Source organism: Fopius arisanus, unplaced genomic scaffold (assembly GCF_000806365.1).
Source record: "Fopius arisanus strain USDA-PBARC FA_bdor unplaced genomic scaffold, ASM80636v1 scaffold00088, whole genome shotgun sequence".
NCBI classification, from domain to species: Eukaryota; Metazoa; Arthropoda; class Insecta; order Hymenoptera; family Braconidae; genus Fopius; species Fopius arisanus.
In genome coordinates this window covers 294,918-316,614 of record NW_011887827.1, presented here as the reverse complement: position 1 = coordinate 316,614, position 21,697 = coordinate 294,918, and the positions used below count along the sequence as shown (strand labels likewise).

At 37.9% G+C, this 21,697-nt stretch overlaps 1 protein-coding gene across 1 annotated transcript in view; it reads right to left on the bottom strand.

The window, feature by feature from the left end:
* DIP-gamma (Dpr-interacting protein gamma) overlaps positions 1-20,535 on the bottom strand; it is a 32,639-nt gene extending 12,104 nt beyond the window's left edge. The window contains exons 1-3 of the mRNA XM_011311418.1: positions 19,609-20,535; positions 4,665-4,774; positions 1,330-1,618 (exon numbers count right to left, since the gene is read on the bottom strand). Coding sequence (XP_011309720.1) covers positions 1,330-1,618; positions 4,665-4,774; positions 19,609-19,747 — 538 coding nt within the window. The 5' untranslated portion in view covers positions 19,748-20,535. The remainder of the gene's footprint in view (positions 1-1,329; positions 1,619-4,664; positions 4,775-19,608) is intronic.
* Between the last annotated feature and the right edge of the window lie 1,162 nt (positions 20,536-21,697).

Sequence of the window (21,697 nt, the reverse complement as noted above, 5' to 3'; positions counted from 1 at the left end):
TTGCAACAATAACCCTGAATTTTCATTTTACTGGAATTATTTATTTTAATTAGTGTACGGCAGTCCTCATGAGATGAATTTAATTTATACTGAAAAAATTCTTCTTGCTGAGGAAATTACAGCTAAAATAAAATCCACTTGTCAAACGCAAATATTTACGAACATTTTTTTCAACTCGGCAAATTCATCTTTCAATTGAATAATTATTTTCTCTCAGTGCGGGAAAAAAATAATCGTGAAAATTCAGGTTTCAAAATTTTTTAACTCGTTTTCGTTAATTTAACTGAAAATTCCCGAATTTCGTTGAGTTTCGAGTGCTTCGAAGCGAAAAATAGTGTAAATATTGTGGATCGAGTCCTGCGAGTGCAGAAATTTTTTACAGTCGAGAAAAAAAAAATAGACGTAACGAGATTAATGGGAAAATCTCGTAGAGTTGAAGAAGTGATTTCGCGGTCAATTGAAATATTGAGGACCCCTCAGAGATGGAGTATTAAGTCGATTGATTTCTCATCGGCATTTTTTCAGTCCCGACTGCCAAGGAACTCCGGAAAAAAAAAAGGTAAAAATAAAAATGAGACATAAAACATTGACAGATTCCGCCTGATTGAGCTAGTCAGACTGGGAGATTTAGTCCCGTCATATATGCACAGTGGTTACTCCCGATGCACTCGAAATTCCAATATATTTGACCCTCTGGTTCATGTATAGAAATGCAAGTATGAGCACACACCACTGTGGAAAGCGAATATGCGAGTTGCATTGATTGGCTTCGACTCTTCTCGGCAAATCTCCAGTTCTCCCTCGTTCAGCAAATACATAGACTCTATGCTCTGTGCATATATGCATATAAATGTATGCACACTCAAGAATCACGTACTCCAATATGTCATATATAAAGTGGACAATTGTTCCAATTCACGTATATAATATTCGAGTACTCTCCGTGCGTCGCCATTTTCCTTATCCTAATTTCAACCGGAAATCAGTGGTAATGTCGTGTTAGTCTGTAATTACTCGGGATTTATTTGCATTCATTAAAATCGGGAGGAGTAACTAATCACGAATCAAAGGATTATCACATCAATTGTTTATAATATGTATTTTGTTTATATATTTTCGGCTGTTATATTTCTGGAGTTCAATAATTTAAAAATGATAATTTATGAAAGATCCCATAATGTCGGTTATTGAAATTGATTTAAAATTCGTTTGAGTGAAATGTATAAAGAGGAATTGAAGAAATATCTCAGAAATGTGGAATAGTGGAAAAAGAAAAATGGGGGAAATGGGGGGGAAATGGGGGGAAAAGGGAGAGGAAAAAGTTCTTACCAAGAATGGACAAACATCCGAGCTCCGATTTCATGGGATCTGTATTGATTTGGCACATGTAGCAATCTCTGTCGCTCTCTTTGAGCTGTCGTATGTGCAACTTCCACATGCAGTTGACTCCCTCGTCGGTGACCTGATTGGTACCGGTCACGCCGTGAATACCCATGGGAATATCTGACGTGCTCGAGCAACCGCCGGTCTCGTAAGTCACTGATATACGTGTATTGTGAGTTACTATTCGTGTACTCAATGAGAGTACTGTCTGGTCCGATGCCCTCAGCCATCCCACCTTCAACATCAACAACAACAACATAAACAATCAGTACATTGGTATTTTAAAAATCCCATACTGAAACAACAATTGATTAAATTAAAAGATTTGTTACAAAACTAGAACTGAATGTTGAATTGAATTCATTTCTGTCAGAGAACTAATTATTTTTTTTTTGTAACATCCGTTGATAATATTATTATTAAGTCAAATTGAAAAATAGTGTTTTTTATAATATTACTAAATAAAATTAATGGTAATAATTTCTCGAAGAATGTAGTCCACCTGTCGTTGAATACCGGTAAATATTTTCCAATACTTCTTCCTCCATTGACCCGAAAAAATTTCTAATAGAAAATTTCAGAACTCCCCGCCTCAATATAATTTTTTCCCCGACAATATTTTCGCCATAAAAGCGGCGATCCTCAGAAAATCCCGTTAAAAAATCCCTCACCTGCCTAATCCACAAACCACTCGTTTAATATTATTCCATAAAAAAAAAAACAAACTCTCCTCCAATTTTAATTAACTGTTTTCCCAGCGTAAGCCGGCTTTTATTATTTTTAATTTTTAATTAAAAAACCGAGGATCGTAAAACTTTCACCAACATTTTTTTTTCCGGTGGGCATAAAATTCAGGGAGACGTGCGGTATTTTCAGTATTTCCCAGTGCTTTCCATCGTTTTCCATTGAGACTGATGCGACGATGATTGGTTGGAGGAGAAAAACCGAAGTGATATAGGTCAACATAAAGGCATCCCCCATCATCCCACAATCCCCCAATCCCATCCCACTTTATTCTCAGTATCAATCTATCTTTCTCCCGTTTTACAATGTTGCACATACATTATCCAGCCCCAGAAACACCTACACATAATATCAAACTTATATTAAACTATACCGACCCCAAAAAAAAAAAAAAATCACACAAAAATTAGCGATTAATCAACGAATTTTTTAATATTTAAACAAACGTCCGCAGGCCAGTAGGTTAATTAATGAATGGACGGTTAGCGGGATAAAATAAAAAATGTAGATAAATAAAAAAATGTCAATTAGCTGAAATGACGGATTTTTCAACAGTAATTGATAATTAAATGGTTTGTATCCTTGTGTCACCCAAACTATAATGAATTTATTGGCAATTCTCTTACAGTTAAATTCACCATGGAAATTACTCTGAGTGTACAACATTCCCCACACGACAAACTCATCACTTGCCAATAATCTACAATTAATCCAATTTACCGCGTCTCTCCGCTCTCAATTTCGCAATCCAACAATTCCAAATTCGGGGTATGAGCCTCAGCTGCACGCAATTCGATTGCAAATAGGCGATAGCAATTATGCGGTAAAGTTATCCGACAAGTTGTCAGTATTGTATTATTTTCCTTAGCTCGGAAGTTTCGAGAAATCCCCACGGAGACGAGAGAATTTATTATGCGAGAGAGCATGATGTTCCACCACCCTCGGGTACGTGTTTACAGGAGTTTCTGTTCCCTCCGTTTAATTTTCAATGTTTTTGTGATGAGGAAATTGGGTTGGAGGATTCGGGTGATTAACGGGGTGATGAGTTAATACTGATAAGAGGTCGGAGTGATGGGGTTGTGGTTTTTCCGGAAAGCTGATTATTTTAATTTCACGAGATTACGAAAAAGAGGAATTATTCCAGCCTTTGGTAATTAAAAATTCAGCTGATGTGGATTTTTACGATCAGGTGGAGATTCCGCAGATTACTCCAATTTTTATTTTTATTTTAATCCTCGTTACCGATCGGAATTACCCGGGTAAAAAAAAAATTGTAATCGGAATATTTTTTTTTAATTTTCAAAAATTTAAGTAGGAATTTTTTTTTCATTATTTAAATGGCGTATTTGTTCAGAATATTTAAAAACTACAGTATAATTTTTTAAAAATTATATTCGCAAAAATTTCTAGAAAATTATAAAAAAAATTTTCCGGAACAAATTTTTGAAAAATTTTTCAAAACATTTCCCAGAAATAAAATTGTTTTGTCTCCCGATTTTTTTTTTGTTTCAAATGAGAAATCTTCCGAAAAGTTTTCCAGAAATTTTTTTAAAATTTGGAAAAAATATTCCGATAACAATTTTTATTTACCCAGGTAATGGTCGCATGAATCTATGAAAAAATTATTCTGTAATTATTCACATTTCAATTAGGATTTGATTTTATATTTAATAACAAGTGAAAGAGTGGTAGGAATTCCGCGGAAGTGTTGAAATAATGTCAAGCTTTGATGCACTGTATTTTTCATTCGAATTTTTATTTTCATCCGTCATGTTGATTGATTGGAAAAATGTGACATATGCCTCTACCCGACATGATTCCAGCTGTCTGAAGCTCATCAACTCGTTCCGAATTTATTTTCAAATTGAATCCCATGCGTACAATTTAAAGAATGCACATCGCGACGTACACCGAGAGAAATTTTCATGGTAAATTTACCGCCGAATTACGATTAAATAAATTATTCCCCATTGCCAACGAACATCTAATGAACTAAAATCATTACACCTGTATATAAATTATTAATTAATAACAATCTCAAAGCCCTCGGTCCGCTTCCAACCATTTCCCGTCTAAAAACGGTACAGTATTATTTCTACATCGTGAAAACCTCGAGTATTTTTCCAGCTATCCTAGTTATTTTTTTTCCCCCAACGGAGAAGTGAATTTTCATTGAAAGGGGCGAGAGATTCTCCAGTTGTAGACGAAAATGTTGCGGTTTTTCCGGTAAAATCTAAAACAACAGAAATTGGAAGAAAGGGAGGACAGAAATTGCAAGTGGATATAACCCAGATGAGGAGGAAGTGCCGGAACCGATGGCAATCGTGGACACGGAGAAGCACCTGGAGGTGAAGGGAATTGGTGTTAGAAAGGGAATGAAGGTGAGAGTTTGTTTTTCTCCGAGTCTTTCTTGTCGTATCAATGTCGTGAGGAGCCTCGGGACACGAATAATGGATTCTAGGTTGTATCCCATTGCTGTTGTACAACACTTATTTCTCATTTTACCGACAAATGATGAAAACCATGAAACACCTCACCTTGTATTTTCCGATATTTCGCACGTAACAGGAGAACACTGCTTCACGACCAATTGCCGCTGTTTGATTGCCAACGGGACGGACGAATGATGGGCCATTTCCATGTGACTCTGAAACGGAAATCAATTTAAGTATGTCGTTACAATCTTTAAATTATTGATTTATCATTCTGTCTCTGATCATTTCAATTATTCCAATCCAATCCAATCCAATCCAATTGTTATATTATTGTTTACAGTAAAAAAATTCTAAACAAATCTTCAAATTTGAGAGGATAATTGTCCACTACATTTTAAAATTCCTCGCCCCTCGCGATTACAAAACATCAGGATAAATTATGATAAATATTTATCTCCGTAGGAGAGCAGTAATTTTTTGTTGCTCTTCTTTTCACCGGATCAAAGTTCCCAGGGGTGCGGGGAGATCCGGTGTTTAGAGTTTTTGGGATAATGTCGGGGATTTTTCCGTGATGGTGATTGGTGGCGGATATTTGTTTCGCGAGTGATGGAATAGGGTTTGTCGGGGTTATCGGGTGGGAATGCTGATGAGGGTGGGAAATGATACAGGAAGAGAGATCTTGGAGTTGACCTGGATGAGGAATTGGGGGTTTGGAGGTCTGACTGGAGACCCGTAGGCGATATTTGGAGGGTAATTGAGACAGTTGTTTGGGGAAGGGGGGAGGGGGATGAAAAATTTTTCAAAACATCTCTCAAAAATACAATTGTTTAATTTCCCTTTTTTTTTGTTTCAAAAGAAAAATTTTCTAAAAAGTTTTCCAGAAATTTTTCAAAAGTTTTCAAAAATATTCCGATTACAATTTTTTTTTACGCACAAGTAATTTATTGTAAGCAATTTTTTCAATGAATTCATTGTGTAGAATTTACTCATTGAGATATATTGATATTTTATTTTGGATATTTATTTGAAGATATCGCTCATTCCTGGGATTTGAACGGTGCTGTTCGTCACTGGTTGATAACGCCTCGTTTCTCCCTTTGCGTACTCAAGCGCAAAGGTAAAATCCTCTAGGTAGATAAATCCAAAGGGAGGGAGTAGAAAATTAACGCCCAACAAAGATGAAATATCGTGTGAAGGAGAATAGGAGAAAACAGAGGAAACTGAATACGTGGATGGGGCGTCAATTCGACGCCTTTGCCAGTGGATTTTGTGTGATTTATCAGGCGTCTTGGTGTATATCCAGAGAGTATGAGACACCTGAGGAAATATTTTCCCTTATTTTTCATCCTCCATTACCTTTGTTACCATTTTCCACTCTCGGCTGATTTTTTTTTTTTCAAATCCATTGTCCAGTAATCGATTTTCGAAGCTCCATTGTTTGGATTAATTCATTTTCTATGAGCCTTTTCACGTCGACCCGTCCGAGGCCTCGGTTTAACACGTGTCAATATTTTTTCGCTCCAGTCAATTTGAGGATTTTCATTAGGATTTTTATCGGGATTATCAGGAGTCGCAGGGGGAAGCGTGATTGTGGCTGCTTTCTTTCTGAGATTTTCGTGTGAAAGAATAATTAGGTCACGTCGAGGGAAATATTTCATAGTATTTATACTTCGTTTGGCTATTGTAGGAAAATAGTGAAATGATTGTTAATTAAACGGCAGTGATTGATTCTGATAATTCGTCGTTTAATTTCGGTGGATTAATTTAGAATCGTTTCTCTCTTACGTACGACAAAATCGCAGGGAATTCTCATCAAGTTAAGGATGAGAATCTCATACTCGTGATGGGAAATTGGATGATGGAATTTGTACCGAAGTAATACGATTTAGGTCGATTTCAGGTGTTTTTCAGGTTTTAACCTGTGACTGTGAGTGTAAATACCATAAAATTCCGTTGAAGTCGCGCCGTTTATAAATTTCGGTTTTCCCGCATTTTTCGAATTCCCCTAGTTAATACCCTCGGGCTCCAAGATGTCAGCCATCCATTATTTCGTCAAATGAGGAATTGACTTCAATTTTTTTCCCAGAAAAACAGGAGTTCCTTAGAAAAATTCAAGCGCTGACATTAAGATAAAAATCACTCGTTTCGGGGGGAAAAAAATGTAACGGCCAAGTGTTCCAGAAACAAGTGATTTGTCCCTCGGAACGAGGAGTATTTTTCTCAAAGGAAAAAATTCCGTCGAGAAATACATGAAATACGGAGTCTTTCCGATTGAACGATTTAACAAGAGATGAGAAGGAAAAGGTGAGATGAATTTCTCAATTAACCATCACTCTCACTTCCGCCTCAGATAAAATTTCCTTTATTCACGATATAATTTTAATTCCAACCCGATGAAAAATACGAGCGGTGAAACGATTATCTCTCGAGCTATAATTCAAGGAGAACCATCACTGCCTCAAGTAAATTAACTTATAGTGGTTGAATTAATGATAATGCAAATTTGCCTATTTTTATTTTACCGTTAAAGAACCCCTCGCAAATTGGGGTCGAGTGAATTGATAAAGAATATTGTATTTTTCGAGTTGACGTGATTCAATTCAATTTTCCGAGGGATTTCAAAGTCTACTGGAGTTTATTGAAAATCAGGACACAACGGAGAAGAGGTATTAGACTCAATATTGACGGAGTTTGGATTGGTTCTTATAATGCATAGTTGAGGATTTTTCCGTCGGGAAATAAGTGCGAGACGGGGAAATACACTGACGGAAAAACACTGACATTTTATAGGCAGTTAAATTTGTTTTGAGAGGATAAGCTTAATTCCAAAATAACAATTGCATAATTAAAACCGTTCGTTCAATTTATTATTTATTGAATATCCCAGAAAATCAGGTTTTTTATGTTAAATAATAATTGATTTTTCATATTTAACCCGAGTCTCTCAATAAATAAAATATTCAGGGAAATTAAACGACAAAAATCAAATGATTCGTCAGTGAAGAATTATTGGAAATAGAAATATTTTCAATTCGATGTTTAAACAGTGATTTATCAATGGACAATTGCCGGCAAATCTCGAAGGTCTAGATGTGTACAATAACTACTGGGAAGAAGAGTAAATAACGGATTGACTTTGTCGAATAATCCTGAGGAAACCTACGAAGGCTAGGCCGTTAACAACCGTTTGTTATGTTAAACATGAGGTGAGATTTTGTAATAATCCTGGTAATAATTCCCTGTGGCAGCCATATTGCGGCTTGAATTTTAGATGTGTGCACATGTCAGTGGCACAACGTCCATTTCTTACCGGTCTTAAGACCGTCTTAAGAGGGTTAAGTACCGAGACTGTTGGGGCACAGTTGCCAACTACACTAAGCAGTGTAATTGGTTTTTCATCTCGGTTATTTTGCCTAGCTCCTGCTCGAGGGTCATTAGCGACAGCTCCACGTGTCTTTTTTTTTTCAACTTTCTTGCCTTAAACTATCTCCTGTTGTAACTTCGACTCGAGATGCGGTGTATGGAGTCCCTCGGGAACTCCATGGAAGAGACCATCCAACTATTACCATGACTTCTGTTTTTAAGTGTGGTTACTTGTAACTTTGGCTTCGAGGAATGGCGGAAGAAGCAGCTCGTTATGCCGTGTGGTGAAGCAAATTCAGCGCTGTTTCGATATTTCCTCTCGATTCGAATTTCCAGGCACTCGATTTTTTCGAGGACCCAAAAATCTTCGCTTCAGATGCAAGCCAGATGCAAGTCGTGAATGAAAACTTGACGGAATCTTGTGCTGAGAGATCCGCGAAAGCAGAAATAAAATTCACCAATACAATACAATACAATGCAACACCTGAAAAAAAGGAAAAACAAGACGATAAATTTCTTCCCCAAATTTTTTCAGGTGCGACTGTAAAACCTAAAACAATGATCAATCAATAACTGACAGAAGGCAAATTTGGTTCCATTAAAAATTCCGGTAATCCCGGAGAGTTTTGAAAGTCGTTTACCGACTCATACCAGAATGAAGGTACCCATTATCCCGCATTTCAGAGCATCAACGAGTGCTGGGGGAGTGGTTTGTGAAGTGCGATGGATAGGTGGTGAGAGGGGTGGGACAGGGGGTGGCAGGTAATTCATTCATATAAGATGAAAGCCCCGATGAAAGCGATAGAATCCAATTCCACACTCAAATATAACCACTCCGGGTTGTGATTCAAGTGCACTTTTCCTTTATTTGCATCCCTCTTTCACCTTTGGCATTTTTTGGTGCGAGGAGAGGGGGTGGAATAGTGGGTGGGAGGGGTAAAAAAAAAAATAACGGGTCACGAAATTCGAGGAAAACCTGTTGCCTCCGGTGTGTACATGTACTGTGGACTTGACGCGTGAATCCAACCTCTTTACCACCCACCCCCTTCACCCCGTTTTCACCCCTTTACCACCCCCTGAATCGTCACTATAGTACTGGCTTTCTCGCATTTCCAACGACATTCAATTCTGTCACTCCGCCACACGTATTCGACGTTCGTAAAATTGATTGCTTGTTAAAATTGGATTGAATACGAGACGACGGCGCAATTTTCGATTTAATTGTGGAGTTAGGAGAGAATCTCTCCGGAGTAGAGATATTACGGTTTTTAAAAAATGACGATTCATTGCCTGGAAACGACCAGGAGATGAGATTTGTTTTATTTTTCGAGTTTGCCAACTCGTTGTTCTACTTTTACAGGTGAAAATTGCATTTTCTACTCCCCCCGTCATTCGAATTCATACGGGGAAATCCGTTTGTTTGTTCGCGGATTGCTGATGAGGAGGAATTTATTTCGGGAATTCCAGTGGAATACGACGATTTTACGCGATACGTCGGGAAAAGCATTGATTCATGCAAGGGTCCATTTTTTTTCATATTCCGTATTTCTCCTTCGTAATTCGATAATAATAATAAAAAAATTCTAACTATTCAGAAAAAAATGGAGAATTCACATCATTGAATTTCTGAAAATTCATGGATAACTGAATTGAAAACGAATTTTTGGACTGATTGTCAGATTGTCAGAAAGATTAGGAAAAAAATGAGAATTACGGGTTGATGTTCTTAAATGGCTGAAAATCCCAGCAACACCTCGAATAGCTGCCATTCCATTCCTTCCGGGGTATTTCCGATGTTTTTCTGGTCCATTGGGGCCGTCCACCCCAGCTAAACCATTCATGAGAATGTGAACCCCTACGGTTGCATCAGAGAAAATAAAATAAAATTCTTTCCCCCGACAAATGGAATCTGTCCGCTAATTGGATATCTTTCCCGTTCCAGAAGAATAATCTCTATTTTCCTCACAATTACTGAATATGTCGTTTGTCGGATTCCCATGGGAAAACTCTCTGAAATAAGGGGAATTATTTTTATTCTCGTTGAATAAAAAAATGGAACTTCAACGCGGAATTTGAGTGAAGAATAACGAGCACCGAGAGGTTGAAAAAAAATGGGAGAATGATTACAGCGTGAAAACAGTATTTAAATCAACTAATGGTAGTTGGAATCAAATGAATCCTTTCACACCCATATTTCACAATAGACGGCTAATGGATTTATCGGGTATGAAGGGAAACCTTCTTTTTAACATGAATGAATAGCCCATTCTCACTACATAGTTGCGAAACTTTTCAATCGAAGAGCAAAAAATATCCTATTAGACCTTTCTCCGGTGTCGGCACGTTATTTTCAGAGATGTAAGGTGAAGAGTATTGAATTTTTCTCATAAACACTTCACTTGCTGTCTGTCCAATGAAATAAGGACTCAATTCAGTGAGCATTGGGGTTCAATCTAATGATTTTTAGACGTCGATACGTCGATCACTCGAGATTTTTTGAGTTGTGAAATTTTTGGGATACTTCGGATGGGAATAAAATTCGTGTGGCGAAATAAAATTGACCAATGAATGATTTTTCCTCACGAATTTTAAATTCCCAAGCGAAAGTGATTAAAGGATCAATCGTTTTCCATTCGTTGAGAATAGGCCCCCAGGACTCGTGGGTTTTCCGGGGAATTTTCACTATTGGGAAATTTCATATATAGGGAATTGGGAAAAATCCACTTTTTTTTTTGATTGTTGAGGATCGAAAAAAAAATTTGTACGTAATCTGCGCCGTAAAAGATCAAATGCGCTTGTTCTCTAGTCGAGCTTTCGCGAGATATCTCAGAATCCAAGGGAGACAGCAGAATTTTCCTTAGGACCTCTTTTATAGAGTGAATTACGAGCTACAAAAAAGCTCTTAACAAAAAATCTCCAATCTCCCTTAGATTCAGCGATATTCTAGAAAAGAGCTAACGACTCCCCTCTATTTTCGTTATAAAGACTTAAACTAGAACTCAGGAAATAGCAATTAAAAAATTCCGTGAAAATTCCTTGAAAAATCCTCAAAGCCTCTTGTGCCGAGTCTTTTTTATCCAGAAATGACAGTACAAATTTATCGTAAACCAGAAAAGAATAAAGCATTCCTGATATAATGATGATTGAAGTTTTCCCATTTTCCCCCACATCGCAACAAAACCGCAAATACTACGGAATCTGGAGAATTGGGATTGAATTTCCACGTCAGAAAGACTGATCCATAAAAAAAAATCATCTCATCAAACCAAATGAATTCGCGAGTTTCTCCCCGGGTGCCGATAGCAGCTCCCAACAAACCGAAAGAGACACCCGAGAAAATTCCTGATCGATCCATGAGTTAAAGAGAGGTCAGAGCTTATATTTTTTTATCTTCACGTCTGCAATATCCAAAGTGACGGTTTATAACCGCCATAAACGGCAAGAGTGAAGGAAAACATTTGATCCGTCGCGGACACAATCCCGCGCTTTTCGGGGTTTAAAAATGAGAGATATATTTATCGTACCGTGTACATCTATTTTTCATTGTGGATTCCGTGGATTTATCGGTTGTTGTTTCGATTGTGCATCAAGAGGAATGTATTTTGCGGAATCATAATGAAATCCTCCGCTTGTTCTCGAGTGGAGATTAAATTACACTTGGAATTTCAAGTTATAAAATTTGAATGTCTTGATAACGAAAATGTGAGGTGGAATTTCTGGGGAATTCTTCATCTTCGTCTTCAATTTCGCCCTGGGAATTCAGTTATTGAGTAATTAGTTCAGGGAATATTTCCACGTCATCTGATGTCAAAATATACTGAATAATTATCAATAAAATATGTTGGTTTGGAATTCTGAAAATAATAGAAAATCAGGGTAATTCAATTCAATAGAATATTCATGCTCCCCCGAAAGTTCAATTAAATTATCAAATTTTGCGTTATCCCGTGTGAAAATTCATAAATTTCTTTCTTTCTTCATTTATTTTAAAATCTGAAAAGATTAATTCTTAAATTCCATTAAATCGCTCAGTCTCGTGCAGATAACCTCATCGACAATTCGTAACCTTATCGAAAATAAATGCGCATTTTAATTAACATCAAATTCAAACTCATATAATTAAAAATTGCAATGACATACGTTCAGAATTTTTTAATAATGCAATACCAAAATTTTCATTCTGCCTTTTAGCCCCCAGACATTTTTTTAAAAATATCCAGTCTCTTCTCTGAAGAAAAAAAAATCATTAAAAAACCCCCATGCCATACAAATGATCGGTAATCATCGGAACCGATTTACGACGGGTTTATCCCTACAGTGAACTGTAAGAGTAAAAATCGATATGGGATTTGGAGATTTTGTCATTTTAAAAATAAGAAAAGAAGACATATCCCTCATAGTTCATAAGATTGTATACGATCCACACATGTATATTTATTTTTCATTGTGACTCACCCCTCCTTGAGAACCTTATCGGTTCTCAGGGATTAGATATCCTTTATCTTCCTCCCCCAAATCCATCCCCCGAAGAATACAGAGGGATTTATCGAAGAAATCGCAACGCTATCCTCCATTGTACCTTCTTCCGATGAAAAGTGTGCATGTGTGAGTGAAAAAATAAAGAGTAGAGCGGAAAAGTATTATTCTATACTTTGAGTGCACGACTCCAATATATCCGTGAGAGGTTGCAGCCCACTTCTTCTTCAGTAGATGCGATCCATTGGCAAAAAAGGAAAGATCGATTGAGGCTGACGGCAATCAGAAAAATATCCCCTGAAAGGAGATTATTCCGCATCTCTCTGATGCACCACTTTTTCTTTTTTATTCATTTTATGTCATATCCGTTGCCTTGCACACGCCTATTTATTCCGTTCCAGAACAGCGCACACATGTCTTCGCGGACCTCTTTTTGCCGCACGTTTTTCGCGTTCTCCTTTTTTCCTGGCTCTTTGTTCGCGTTTTTATTTTTTTATTTTCTCCTTTTTTTACCCCCTTTCTCGTAGGTTTTTGCGAGTGTATGCAACGCGCCAAATCCCGGGCGTAAAGAATTCCACCCGCAACGGGGGGTATGTTAAAAGGGGTGGGAAAGAGGCGGATTGTTCAACTTTACGTTTTGCCGCATGAGGTATTTGGGGAATGTTGCGTTGGAATGATTTTTCGAACCGGAAAACCCCGTGGGGTGTTCTCACAGCATCTGTGGGCCTCTTACATGTTAATACTAAAAATTCAGGCCCATCGAATAGTAAATGAAAATTACGGGAATTGTAAATATTGGAAATTCCAAATATAGAGATCAAAATATTTTCTCAATTGATTTTATTTCTAAATATTTTCTAAATTCTCTGAATTTCTGGAAAATTTTTCAGAAAATTTTTCTTTTGAAACAAAAAAAAATTCGAAACAAAACAATTTCAAAACCTTTCCAAAAAATAAAATTGTTTCGTTTTCCGATTTTTTTTGTTACAAATAAAAAGAAAATTCTGAAAAGTTTCCCAGAAATTTATTAAAAATTCGGAAAAAATATTCCAATTACAATTTTTTTTTTACTCGGGCTACGAGGGAATGACGACATCCGTAATTTTCACTGAATACATTTTTCTCGTCGGAGTGAATTCCTCATCGTGGAGGTGAATATTTCTGTGATTTGTGAGCGTGAACTTCCTCACAAACATAAAATTGAAACATTCCCACGATTCCGTCACCGAGAGCCCTCACCCTCCAACAATTTCAGGTAATGACTCCTCGAAAACGACTGTAAGCTCAGTAATTCCGGCAAATCGCTGTGAATGCTCCAACGATCGTCGAAAAGCCCTTCACTCCATGTAAATACATCAATCATCAGAATACTCGACCCAAGATCTCTCACTTGACTCGAAGCATTCGTCTTACTTTCCCCGAGACAATTGATCCCGAGTGATTCGTAATCCCCGATGCGAGAATTCCCCCATCCGCGTTAAAATGCACAGACAATCGAGACGAATTTGCTGCTGTTATTTTGCATTGGGAATAATTCCTCAGTGGCAGACAGAGAGAAAACAAAATGGAGATTGGACACACGCGTTTACTATATATTATTATTTCCAAAGCCGATTTTATTTCATCCTTTTGGTGGATTATTTCATCCTTTTTTCCCCTCATCCCGTTTAAGGGGCCGAAAAAAAAATGGCCACCGGGGATACGATTAGAAGGATCGATGAATGGTAAATGTATATCTATTATGGATGAGCTCTCTTTTTCGCGAATATCCAAAACTCAGTGCAATTCTCATTTTGCGTTTTCCGCTCGTACGAATCTGATCATCCGTTTCGGTCCATTCAGTAGACATTTTATTACGATGTTCCGGGGTTTAACGACGTCTGTCTCTCTGGCGAATCGCAATGTTCACAGAAAAAGAGAAGAATCAAATTTTAGAAATCTACCTGCTAGTTATAAAAAATATTGACATTAGAATTTTTTTTTCTTTCTCTTTTTTATATTAGGATGAATGTATAAGCCAAATAATTTATGTATAAAATAATATTTATTGTCAATGTTGTTCTTAAAAATTTATTTTAGTCACCTCGACACTGTCGGTTACTTAAAAAAAGCAACGCAGCAACTGAGTTGCCTAGTATTCATTGCACGAGTGCTCACGTCTAATTGAGAATGGCCCCGGTTGTCGTGACGACAGTGAAAAGCAGTTTTAGGAAAAAATATTTCACGTGTGAAGTAAAAGAACGAGAGAAAAGCGAGAGAAAAAAATAATGAAATAGAGAAATTGTTAATTCACAACAAATCCACAACTGAAAATTTTTCCCACCAACAAACGAACCCGCAATTATTCCAATTAATTAAAATAATTTAAACAAGAGAAATCGCCACAGCGCAATTTACGACGACAATCCTCTCTAATTATCCTCCGATCCACTGAAAAGAAAATAAGAGAAAATGGACAAATGCATAATGAATTTTTCATCCACTCGTTTTTTTTTTCTTTCTTTCTCTCTATTTCTCGGGCTTCTGGGTGTTCGCTCTTTATTTCGTAACGTAAAAATTATACAACCCTGAAATCGAAATGAGGACCTGGGGATAGTGAGGTACGTGGTAAAATGAGAATGGGATGGAGGATAATAGTATAGAGGTGGCAAACGTTGAAATGTAACAGAGGAAAACGAGAGGAATCGAAACGAGATGGTCCGAGGAAAAGGGTTTGAAGCCCAACGGGACTTTTAGTATCCAGTGCCACCTTTCCATTAGTGGAGGGCTCCCCTGGTGGAGGTCTCTAACGAAATGGGGATTCCCAGGAAACGAATTTAACCCATTATACTTCCCACACTGGAAAAAAAAAAATATCTCCTTTTCTGTTTCTTCGGTTAACAATTTTTTTACTCGCCCTTCCCCTTCCCTCTCCCCTTTCATTGTCATCTCATTCCACTCACCCACCCCTCCCCTTTTTCCCCGTCCCGTAAAAATTGGAAAATTTTAGGGTTTTTTTATCAGCGGTTGATGGAATAATAGTGCGGCGAAGATTTAACAATAAATTCCATTTTCAATTGTCAAATTGGGGAGTTATTTACACAATTGAGATCATAAAAAAATTCATGGTGCTGCAATCAGCGGTAAAAACAATGCAGTACCATTTTGTTTATCAAATTGCATTGTTGAATTGATAAACGAAAAAATGTCGTATCAATGTGAACCGAAAATTTTCGATGGAATTTCTCTCAATTCATTGGTACGAATTTTTCTCCAGTTGTTATGATAAAACAGAATAACTGAATTTTATCATGCAAATGATGAAAACCGATATAATAGAGTTGATAATAAATATGCAAATTGAGTGTCGGATGAAAATATTTGATTGTTAAAAATAAAATCACCTTGGGTATGCAAATATGTTAATTTTTCCGTGGGACAGTATTGCAGGATTGTCGGAGTTTTAATTATCGCGACGAAATTGAAAAATTCTCCTGGTTAAATCGTGAGATATTATTCACGCTAATTTAACCGCGAAAAATCGAGTCGGTAGAATCGAGTAGTCGAGGGATTTTTTTTATTGGAAATCCAGACGTTAGTCTTCACTTTGTCGGTTCGGGCATGTGGTTTCACTTATTACGGTGGCCATTATCTGGGATATGCTTCAGGAAAAAAAAAACCGAACGGTTAGTTTCCGACTGCAATAAAAGCTCAACCTACCCACTAATTAAATAATATAATCCTCCATCTGTGGAGTTAATGGTCGACATGCGTGAGAGAGAGAGAATAATGGTGGAGAGAAAAAGTTGAGCGGATTATGACTCGCCGGTTCCACCCGGATATATGACTGACCGCTGATTAATTTCGCCATGATTTCACTCAGAATTTATTCCATTTTTTTTATCTTTTGATATCTGATACCTTCCGCGCAATTTATTCATTCATTTCCCTGACATGTCACTCTCCAGATGCTCTCCGTAATCATCAACTGAAAAAAATTTTTTTCCCGATAACAGCAACGAATTTTTAATTCAGATATTATCAAGATATTGATAAAAATTCTTTAACTCCTCATCTGGAAACCGATAATGACTCCGAGCTCATCCGATATATCCATAATATGCCAACCGTTAATTAAATAAACTTTCCCGTATATTTTCCCCCAAGTTCTTCCGTTTCAACATCAAAAGTTATAAAACGGCAATTCATTAACCCAGTTATTCCCCGATAATTGCATATCCATTGATTAACGCATGAGTATATTTTCAGTCGGTGAAAAATGATAACAAAAAATATGGCGGTTTATTTTTCACAGAGATAATGGCTTATCAAGCGTTTCGGTCTTCGCCGCAGGTAAATTTGCCCATTCGAATGGAATAATCCGTCGGTTGACCCTACAGTACTTGGAAAATCCCTATCCCACCCGATGAATATTACTCGTGATGAGGTCTGATGACGCAATCACCGAGGATTCACTGGAAAATCTCCGATCATTCGAATGACACTGAGTGCTATCGATTGTAACAGATTCGATGATACGCGCAAGATGTAATTCAATTCAATACATCCAATTAAATATGCCGGTGAAAATTATTCACACTACCGTACCGAGCATTGATTATATTTATTCCCCAATATCCGTTTTGTCATTATGGTTCAATGACGGAATTTGTATCGATGGGATGGAATTAACGGAAATTACAAGGATTCGCTATTAGTAGGGAATGTTTTCCATTATTTGTTGAATCCAATGGAATTCGGGAAATAATTATCTATTGTTATTCCGAAATAGTTTGTGACTTCAACAGAATGTTTGATATCGAAAAACATTTCAATCAGAAGTTAATTGAGTGGATCGATTGAATCTGGTTAATTAAGTTTGATTGAGTGTTGAAAAATTCTTTGTCGATTTTCCAGATCTTTGACTCAAGTCTGTGGGAAAATGGAATTTCTTCGAATTCCTCGAGAGTTCCATGGGAATTCCCCTTTTCTTTCTTTCTTCTAGTTCATTAATTTTCATTAGCATTTACTTCAGCAGAGAAATTTACCGTTCTGAGAATTATTGATTGCAATGAAAAACCGAATAATGGGTTAATAAAAAAATACCCCGGGTAATTCATAAAGCGGACAGTAATTGCACTCACGTAATTAACAATAAAAACGACGAATTGTAATTAATTGTTGGATCGATTGGGGGTAGTAGAACGTGAAACACTTGCATCATTGGGTGTAATTTGAAATTCGTTGACTCAGTGTACCGTGTAATCCCGGGAACAACCGAGGGCGATGGAAAAATCTTCGATAAGAGACAGAATAAAGGAAAATGAGGGGAAAATCCTCTCGAGCCCCTTTTCTATTTTCTCGTCTCTCCCTTTATAAAATAAATGTGAAGCTGTCATTTCCTCACACCCACCCAATCATTAATCCGTGCCAATTAATTTATCCAATTTCGTTCTCGAATAATCCAGATATTCATTACAAAAAATTTATAATTAGAGTACGCTCATCCGATGGATTCCATCATTAAGATTTGCATCATTATCAACAGATTCATTAAATTACATTCGTGCGAATGCAGAATAGTTAATGAATAGTTAATGATTCATTAGCGAAATTCTCACATCTTTCATTTACATCTCCATTCAATTCCCTTTCTACGATTTTTCAAAGTTTTCCAACGCTCGTGGAATCAAATGGTAAACATTAATTCATACGTTATTTATGTTAATTAATCTAGATTTTTACGGAAATATTAAATGTCCGGTAAAGCATATCCTATCATTCCCTCACTTGTACTGACGATTAATTTTCAATGACAGATCCTACGTGATTTAGTCATTTATTCCATTTCACGGACGGAAATAGTCAATCGCGATTCATCAACTGGCGATTAAAAAATTCATGACCACCAAATTGTTTTCATTACCACGGTAAAACGTTTGGGATAATCAATCGCTGAGTCGAATCCTTTGTAAATGTAATTAATTATTTGTCACAATTACAAACAACTTTATCACCGTATCTCAATATTGTGACGTGAGGGATTTATATCTGACGGCAATTCATGTTTCACGGGGTAATGTTTGTCGACCGAACGAATCACTTTTCTGCGCGAACAAATGACTCATTTGCAATCGACACGGCCATTCCATTTGATGCTGTTTCACATTAATTTGAACAGGGGAATTCAATTTTTACGGTGTATTTTTCCACCGGGAAAACACCGCGTAATAGAATGCCTCGTTGTGCATATCGAGTGAAATGGAATTATTTTTTCCCCGACGAATTGATTTCCTCATATTTTTTTTCCTTTCCAAATGGAAATATTGTACGCGTCAGACCTCCAACTTCTATTTTTTATTTTTTTCGTAATAGAAAAAATTAATTTTCGCCATTGCAATTGGAATATTTTATTAAATACCACTTGTCCATTGAAATTCCTTTGTTAATTACCCCTCGGCTCAAGGCAATCATGGAGAATGCCTAATTGTCGAATGTGCACTTGAATTTATTAAAGAAATTGAGAAATAACAATTACAGTCGCACGTTAATTATTATTTTTCATCGCATGGACTCTCGAATCCGTAGAGCATGAGGAAGATTCAAAGATAAAATTAGCGAAATGACTGGGGAACTAATGACTAATTAATTTCGCTTGCCTTCAACAGATTTCCTCATGCAATTCAGATGAGTGACAATCATAAATGATATTGGGGCTAATCCCGTGGAAATGTGGAGAATGGAAATGAGACAATTATAATTCTCAACTCACTGTCAAACCACCGAGAATCATTTTCCACCTCAATTCTTCATTATGTAATTAGATATATCCACACCTGTTGGGATCAGTTGAAGATTCCAAAATTATCTTGAAGAAGGGATTGATTTTCTGTTCATCACCCGTCGGGATTTCAGTGAGAATTACTCAAGAAAAATTCCCCACGACTCCGAATTAATCCTTTGAAATAAAATATTTTGATATTCATAAATTTCCACCTCACATAATCTCATTAATTCGAATTTCCCATTTTTCTAAATTAGATTAATTTACAAACCAATAATTTCAATGAAAACCTAATTAAATTTTCTTCCACAAAATATCTCCTATTTTTTAAACACCAATTTTTTATATCAATCGATACAACCAACTGCACGTGATAGTAATATAATAAAGTAATGATAACTGATTTTCCGTCGTTAATTCTGTGAATTAAAATATGATACAAACCTTGACTGCTGTACGCCCTGGAATATCCATAACCGATGACATGTCCGACGAGTCCCAACGTGAGTACGATCAAGGGTCGAATCGTCGGGCTGACGGTTGCGTTGACCAACGACAGTCCACTCCGTCGACGGCCTCTCATCCTCCCCCGTGCATTAAAACCAGTAGTGCCGTATTTTCCTTCTTTCGTCCCGGTAATCCCCAGGTGCTGGACAGGTGCCCCAAAAGACCCTCCAAAAAAAAAACCTCGTAAATTAACCGTGGAAAAACGAATCCGTCAGCGAGATAAAGCACCACGACAAACCCCAAACCCGACGAAGAAAAAGGATTGAAGAGGGACAAAACATCCACTAAAAACGCCACCTCCCACCTCCCCTGGGTATTATCCCAGCCCTGGGGCTCTCCTTAACGTCTCTCGTTGCAGTAACACCTCGTCGACTCGTAGTAACTTCCTCGTGGGGCGCACGTGCGCCCGCAGTCAGACACCGCAAAGTCTCTCATGTTCCTATTACTTTTCACTTCACCTCCAATTTATCCTCACCATAAATTCCCCCCACACGTCAATCACCCCACGTTCCACCCCGCGAAAGAAAAAAAAAAAATTCCCACCAAAAGCCAAAAAAAAAAAATCCAAAAGTTCCAGTTCACAATCACCAGTAAATCTGTCACTCTCTCTCACTTTCCCGCGCTCTCACCATTCAAACTCCCCCCATAATCACAACCCCTTGGAAATTGAAAAAAAAAATCCCCCATCCACAAAAATCACACCACGCGAAATCACCACCCCCACGTGAACTCAAAAAAATTCCAATACCACTGAGATATCCAATTAATGATTTAAAAAAACAAATAAATAAATAATAATAATCGACGGAAAATGAAACTCGATGTAAACTCGGTACACGCTTAACGGCTTGGGTCCTGTCCCGGGCCGTGGACTGCCGCTGCCTGGAAACCCTCGGAGTACAGGAGGATACCCGTACGGCACACTACCCCCTCATCCCCTACCGATCCACCATTTTCCCCTCCCCGTTGCGTTCACCCTCACACTTTCATTCCATTCCATCTCTCTCACTCCTCGGTTCACCCCCCACATCACCCCATTCTCCCACAGCCTATCCGGGAATCCTCGCGTCCGCGCGTTTCCCACCACCGAATTTTCTCCAGCTCACCCTCTCCCTTCAACACACCCTCCCCCTCCCACCCCCTACCAACCTCTATATTTATCTCGCTCTGGCACTTCGAGCCAGAAGCCGGACTCGCCGACGCAGGGCCACAGCAGCAGCAACCGCTTCAAACCACCCTCACCCACAACTACATGAAAACCTATCGGTGCACATAACCTCGCAGTGGTGTTGATAAAGCGCGTGCGCCACCCCCCAGGTGGCCCGGGCATCAGGGCACAACGTAACTCCCGCCTATTTCACTCGGAAAACCCTCTCTCTTGGTTTTATAGGTTCGGGAATAAAGTATATCTCCCTCTTACAACGGGTCTAGGGTTCACAAATCTCTCCACCGGTCCGTAACAAGTTTCGTTACAACGCACGGACACGAAAGATGTAGCTGGACTTTCCTTTCCACCCATTTCAATTCCCCTCACCAATCCACCGTTCGTACTCTTTCACCCCTTTTACCATCCCCTGCCATCCTTGCCACTTCTATACCACTCCTCTGCATCCTTGTTACCTATTTTTATGGGGGATACCACCCCCTTGCTGCACATCTACGATCAGCTCTTACCGCATTTTCGTGTATATTATGTATCGCTGATGCACATATGTTTCGTAATAACTTTCGGCCACGCGACCGACTATTTTCAGTTGCTTGGACGGTCGCGTGATTCGTCGGTCTACCAGTGGATGATGGGGGATACGTCTGGGAGGTTGGACCAACCACCTGGGAATTTTTGCACAAGTTGCCGGATTATCGTCTTTCCACTTCTTTCCCATTTTTTTTTCTCCTTGCACACTCTGCGGCAATATTTAATTATTTACTTCAATTTTTATTTTTTTATTGACAATGTGCAGTATTTTTTTTCATCGGAATGAATATTTTTGGGGCAGGCTAGAATTTTTCAGGGGACTCAAGGCTC